The sequence below is a fragment of the Eimeria acervulina genome, genomic scaffold (genome assembly GCF_000499425.1).
Source record: "Eimeria acervulina Houghton genomic scaffold, Eah_scaff532, whole genome shotgun sequence".
Taxonomy (NCBI): domain Eukaryota; phylum Apicomplexa; class Conoidasida; order Eucoccidiorida; family Eimeriidae; genus Eimeria; species Eimeria acervulina.
The window spans coordinates 16398-23181 of NW_013549746.1; the positions used below are offsets into that span (position 1 = coordinate 16398).

At 47.8% G+C, this 6784-nt stretch overlaps 2 protein-coding genes across 2 annotated transcripts; both read right to left on the reverse strand.

The window, feature by feature from the left end:
• Nucleotides 1–845: 845 nt before the first annotated feature.
• Nucleotides 846–2777, reverse strand: EAH_00041750 (hypothetical protein, conserved; the record flags this gene model as incomplete). Its single annotated transcript, XM_013395130.1, has 1 exon — nucleotides 846–2777. The coding sequence occupies one exon, from the start codon at nucleotides 2775–2777 to the stop codon at nucleotides 846–848; it is 1932 nt and encodes a 643-aa protein (XP_013250584.1).
• A 1159-nt stretch (nucleotides 2778–3936) lies between these two features.
• EAH_00041760 (hypothetical protein) lies at nucleotides 3937–5527 on the reverse strand (the record flags this gene model as incomplete). Its single annotated transcript, XM_013395131.1, has 2 exons — nucleotides 3937–5172; nucleotides 5396–5527. 2 exons carry the CDS (start codon nucleotides 5525–5527, stop codon nucleotides 3937–3939), a joined length of 1368 nt encoding a protein of 455 aa, XP_013250585.1.
• Between the last annotated feature and the right edge of the window lie 1257 nt (nucleotides 5528–6784).

Sequence of the window (6784 nt, forward strand, 5' to 3'; positions counted from 1 at the left end):
AGCTAGCTACTTACTTCAACAGCGGACTAGCTAGCTACCTTATCAGGCAGCTAGCTAGCTACCTAGACGACTGGCTGGCTAGCTAGCTACCTCAACAGGGAGCTAGCTACCTAGCTACCTAGACAGCTGGCTGGCTGGCTAGCTAGCTAGCTAAGCACTGGGTTAGCTGGCTAGCTAAGCAGTGGGCTAGCTAGCTAGCTACCTACCTAGACGACTGGCTGGCTAGCTAGCTAGCTAAGCAGTGGGCTAGCTAGCTAGCAAACAGCCCGCTGGCCAACCGGTCAGCTGTTCAGCCAACTAGCTGGCTAGCTAGCTAGCCATACAGCTAGCTAGCTAGCCAGCTAGCTATATAGCTAGCTGGTGATTGTCTTGCCTTCGGTTGCAAGAAAGGTTTTTAGTGCGAGGAGACTGTCTGCCGACCCCACAGCAGCGAAGCCTTTGTGGGGCGCAGCAGCAAATTAAAAAAGTTCGGGTTTACGTGCGAGCACTTGCTGCTGCTGCTGCTGCTGCTGCTGCTGCTGTTCGTTACTGTTGCTAGTGCTGCTGTTGCTGCTGCTGTTCTTGCTGTTGCTACTGCTGCTGCAGCGTGAAGGATTGTAATTGGTTTTGCTGCTGCGAGAGCAGCAAATAGTTTGTTTAGTTTTAATTTTCTTTGAGTTTATGCTAGCTGTCTCTTAGGGTGTATCCGCAGCTTTATGTTGCTTGTTTGTGCTGCTGATGAATCGTGTAAGGGTTTGCTAGTCTTGTTGCTGCTACCTTGGTTTTGGGGCTGCATGCACACATTCATGCATGCACAGCTGCTGCTCGTGCTGCTGCTGCAGCAGCAGCAGCTGCTGCTGCTCCTGCTACTGCACCTGCTGCTCTAACCGCCGTTGCTGCTCCTTTTCTCCCTGCTCCTGCTGCTTTTGCTGCTGCTCCTCTTCCTGCTGCTTTTGCTGCTGCTCCTGCTGCTGCAGCAGGTGCTGCTGCTCCTGCTGCTGCTGCTGCTGCTGCTGCTGCTGCTGCTGGATGAGCTGGTGTGCAAGTCTGCTTACGAAGAGGATTTGATGCTGCCTTGAAGGAAGCTGTCTCCATTCGAGGTAGGAGACAGTTGCTGCGGTGTATCCTAAGCCTCGAAGGAGACAGCGCTTAAGAGCTGTTGCTGCAGTTAGCATTAATGTGTTTCTATAATAATGTGAAGGCCCCAGCACCTCTAAACAAACAAAAGGAGACAGCAGCAAATCTACTACAAGGGGACCAACCTGTGCTTCGCTTTGATGAGGGACAGCAGCAGCAGAGAGACAGCGAGAGACAGATTGATGCAGCACCGAAGAGCTGCTGAGACACCCAGCAGCAGCTAAGGAGACAGCAGCAACACGAGACAAAAAGGAGACAGAAGAAGCAGGAAGAGACACATAAAACTCCTTCCTATACGCACGCAGATATAAACCCAACAGCTGCAAACGATATACACTTGCTGCTGTCAGTTGCTGCTGCTCCCGCTGCAGCACCTCTAACAAACCCAGCAGCAAACCATCAAGCTCTGTTATATCCACCTCGTCCTCCTGCTGCTGCTGCTGCTGCTGCTGTTGCTGTTGCTCCAGCTGCTGTTGCTGCTGCTGATCGTCTTGCAGACTTTCTGCTGTCTCCTGGTCCTCCTCTCCCCGCTGCTGCCGCAGTTGCAGATATTCTTGCTGCTGCTGCTGCTGCTGCTGTTGCTGCTGTTGCTGCTGCTGCTTTTGCTGCTGCTGCTGGTTGTGCAGCAGCAGCAGCGCGTAAAGAACTGTTGCTGCATCTTCTTGTTTAAGCTGATGAAGCCTCACATATATCTCTCTCCCAAGGTGAGCATACACCCGAGATTTTCTAAAGGATAACTTTGCGAAAGCAGCAAAGGAGCTGCAGAGACACCTGGTGCTGAGGTCTGTGGGGTGCTTCAGCAGGATCAGTTTGCTGATTTGCTGCAGCAGTCGGGTGTCTCTCCACTGCAGTCTTTCGAAGGAGACAACAGCAGCAGCTAAGGAGACAGGAGAAAGAGACAGAATATCGAGACGCAAACGAGCAGCAGCAGCACGGACAAACTCCTCTGCAACAGCAGCAGCAGGAGACCCCACAGAGACAAAACTTAATATAGAGCAGAGACAGTCCAGAGGCATATGTGAAGCCCTCTTTGCTGCTTGTAGTTGTATAGCTCTCCAGAAGTTGTCTCCTTTTATACAAAAGGAGACAGCTGCTTTAGAGATAAGAGACAGTCCTAGAGATGAAAACTGCTGCTGCTGCTGCAGCACATGTCTCTCGAGCAGCAAACAGAATGACTTATCTCCTGCTTTTGCTGCAGCAACTGCATGCGCTAGACAAGCAATTGTTTGGGCTGTGGGGTGGGCACTGTCTCCTTCTTCTTTTATCTTTTTTGAAGAAGAGCTATTCAAGAGGAGACACTTTAATTGAGCTTTTGCTGCCTCCCTTAGCACAGCAAAAACTCGGGTGTCTGTACACCCCATTTTAATCAGCCCTGAAGCAGTTTGCTGCAGATCGAGCAGCGAGAAGGAGTATTTGCTGCTGCTTCTGCTGCTGTGTCTTGTTGCTGCTGCTGCTGTTGCTGTTGCTGCTCTGTATAAAGCCTCATCTGCTATTGAATATACTAAAGAGCTGTCTGTACACCCCAGCTTCGCTAAGGAGACAGTTAATAGCCCTAGTTCTTTGCCCTTAAACTCGCGAAGACATAGAGGTACACGAAAGGAGACAGCAGAAATAAAATCAGGAGGAGACAGCCCCAAAGCAGCAAGTGCATGCACCACCATTGTTATATGCTGGGGACTGTAAATTAATATCTCTCGAGAGGCCTGCAGCATCAAATAAAGAGACAGACTAAGGAGACAGATAAACATTGAGAGACAGATAAAGATAGAGAGACAGATTAAGGAGACAGATAAGCATTGAGAGACAGATAAAGAGACAGATTAAGGAGACAGATAAACATAAAGAGACAGATAAAGATATAGATAAAGAGACAGATAAACATTAAGAGAAGATAAAGATATAGATAAAGAGACAGATTAAGGAGACAGATAGGCATTAAGGGACAGATTAAGGAGACAGATATAGTTGAAGAGACAGGTAAAGAGACAAACTAAGGAGATGCATAAACATTAGGAGACAGATAAAGATATATAAAGAGACAGATAAAGAGACAGAGTAAGGATGCACATAAACATTAAGAGACAGATTGAGGATATAGATGAAGAACAAGAGATATATAAAGAAGAGACAGGTAAACATAAAGAGATATAAAAAGAGACAAATTAAGGAGACAGACGAACATAAAGAGACAGATGAAGATAAAGAGATATATAAAGTGATAGGTAAAGGAGACACATGAAGATAAAGAGATATATAAAGGAGACAGATAAAGATCAGGAGATATATAAAGATAGACAAAGATAGAGATAGATAAAGAGACAGATAAAAGAGACAGATAAAAGAGACAGATAAACATAAAGAGGTATATAAAGAGACAGATAAAGATATGGATAGAGATATAAATAAGGAGATAGATAAGGGGACAGATAAAGATAAAGAGACAGATAAAGTGAAATAAAAAGAGACAGATAAAGATTACGAGATAGATAAAGAGACAGACAAGGAGACAGACAAACATACAGATGCACGCATACAGGTAAACAGACAGAAAAGGAGACAGATAAAGAGAGAGAGAGAGAGAGAGACAAGCATAGACAGAGACAGATGAGGAGACAGGTACAGCGAAGGAGAGACAGGGAGAGACAGAGTAACAGAGTAAGAGACAGAAGCCCATAGAGAAGGATAGAGACAGACAAAGACAGAGACAGAGACAGAGACAAAGACAGAGACAGGCATGTAGAGAGACAAAAGGAGACAGAGAGACAGACGCACATAAAAAGACAATCCTAAACCCTAAGACTCCAAATAAGAGAGAGACAATTAGAGACAGAAAGAAGAGAAGAAGGAGACGGTTTGTATAAGTGTGTGTATGTGTCTCTGTGCTGCTGCTGCAGTGTCTCTTCTTACGTGCTGCGCTGCTGCTGCAAAGAGGTTGTGGCTGTAGATCTCTAGCCGAGTGTATGCATTTACAAGAAGAGCAGCATCTTGAGGCTTCCACCTGTCTCTTTGCTGCAGCGCTGCTGCTTCAATAGCAGCAAAAGCCCCGTGATGTCTCTGTGCTGCAGCAGCAAGAGCATTTGCTGTTAGAGACAGCAGCATAGAATTCATCAAAGGGGCAAGACGAGAGACATGAGGAGCAGCAGCAGCAGCAAACCGCTGCAGTGCTGCTGTGTCTCCAAATTTGCTGCTGCTGTAGAGACTCAGCGCGAGGTCCTTAGGTCTTAGAGAAGGAAGCTGCTGCAGCAACCGCGAAGCTGCAGCAGCAAATGCTTCTTTATTTTTTGCTGTTTTAATAGAAGAAGGTAAAGCAGCAATAGCTATCATAACCTCTGTGCAGCAAGAAGGCTTAGCTGCCTGTACACTCGAAAGAAAAGCAGCAGCTAAGTGCTGCACTGTCTGTATATTCTTAGACCTTCGTTGATGCAGCAGCCGCAGCAGCTCCCTCACTTCTGCTGCACTAAACGCAGCAGCAGGTAGCTGCTGCAGCCGCGCATGCAGCAGCTTCTCAATATCATTATACTTCACTTCCTTTTGCTGCAGCGCTCCAAAAGCAACCAACAAATCTCCTGGATGAAACGAAGACAAAACCCTCTTCGTTGCTTCAAATAAACAATCCCACTCAGCAGCAGACAAACGAAGGGGGGGGCCCCCAGGGGGCCCCCAATCCTTATACCCTTGACGGGGGCCCCCAGGGGGCCCAGGGGGCCCCCCATCCTTATATTCTTGAGGGGGGCCCCCAGGGGGCCCCCCATCTTTATATTCTTGACAGGGGGGGCCCCCAGGGGGCCCCCCCTCCTTATACCCTTCAGGGGGGCCCCTAGGGGGGCCCCCATCCTTATACCCTTGATGGGGGCCCCCAGGGGGACCCCCCTCCTTATACCCTTCAGGGGGGGCCTCTGGGGGGGGCCCCTCCTTATTTTTTAGAGGGGGGCCCCCTGGGGGCCCCCCCCTCTTATACCCTTGAGGGGGGCCCCATTGGGGGGCCCCCAACGACTGATAAAGAGATAAGACACCTTCTCTGTCTAGGTTTAATATAGCCTCGCAACTCAAACGGCCCTGAATATAGCAGAGACACGAACAATGTTGCTGCTCTTGCTGCTGCTGCTGCTGCTGTTGCTGCTGCTGCTGAGGGGCTAGCAGACACCAAAGGCAGATGGAAACCCTACCGGCAGCAACAGAAGCAGCAGAAGGAGAAGCAGAAGCAGGAGCAGCAGCAGCAACACCACCAACAACAGCAAAAGCACAAACAGCAGCAGCAGCAGCAGCAGCAAGTAATTACCTTATTATTCTCTTCTGCTTCATTATCCTCTACAATAATCAAAGAGTGCAGCCTTCTAATTAAACCGTCTCCAACTGTCTCCTTCTTCTTTACTTTCTCTCTTAATATAATTAATAGAGGCCCCGCATGCATCACAAACAAACCCTCAGGGGGGCCCCTAGGGGGGCCCCCCTTCCTCTGTTTTAACGGCTCTGGGGGGCCCCCCCCTTTTAATAAGGGCCCCAAGGGGGCCCCCCAAGGGCCCCCCACCTCTGTGGCCCCCCGAGGGGCCTCCAGGTTCAGGTAGGGTATAAGGGTACGGCATTGGGGGGGCCCCCTACGGAGAAGGGGGCCCCCAGGGGGGGCCCCTAAGGGGGCCCCCAAAGAGGTCCTGAGGGTCCCTATAGGGAGGAAACCCTTCATGTGCAACTAACATATAAAAGGAAATGCATCACGGAAAGATAAACCCTAAACCCTAAACCCTAAACCCTAAACCCTAAACCCTAAACCCTTGATCACCCGCCGCACAGCGGCTAGGGAGGGAGCTATAGATAGACTTCGCTGCAAACCCTAATACTTGCATAATTATTAAACCCTAAACCCTAAACCCTAAACCGTAAAGTCTAGGCCTTAAACCCTAAACCCTAAACCCTAGAACTTAAACCCTAAACCCTAAACCCTAAACCCTAAACCCTTCTTCTTTATGGGGCTTCGATAGGGGGGCCCCCACGCCGGGGGCCCCTGAGATTAATCTGTCGTAAGAGTGAGAGGAGAAGCAAATAAATTTATTTAATTAATTAATTTATTTATTTTATTTTTGTTTTATTATTATTTATGCTTCTCTTCATTGCAAATCCGAGGGTCTGGAGGCGGCACGTCGCCTCCCCCCCAAACCCTAAACCCTAAACCCTAAACCCTAAACCCTAAACCCTAAACCCTAAACCTTGAACAGTAGAGTTGAACCTGCATCTTATTACTTCCCCTGCATTGGGAGTTGTTTATATCTTCAAGAGCGCCTCCTCTACTATCCACCCCAAAACCCCAAACCCTAAACCCTAAACCCTAAACCCTAAACCCTGATGTCGGGTGTACGTACACCCGGGGAGCTGTTAGCTTCTTCGGGTGTTATTAAGAGTGGAGATGGGGTTGTCTTAGTTGGAGGCAGTCTTCGTTCTTCTGTCTTAGGAAGAGAACAAAGAAAAACATCAATGCAAGTACGATGATATGCATGTACACTCAAACAAATGCATGCATGCATGCATGCATGCATGCATGCATGCATATCGTATATTATATATTACATTTATATATATTATATTGCATTATGTTTTATAATAGAATAAACGGATAATATAATATATAATATTATATATAAGTACATATATATATATATATATATATATATATATA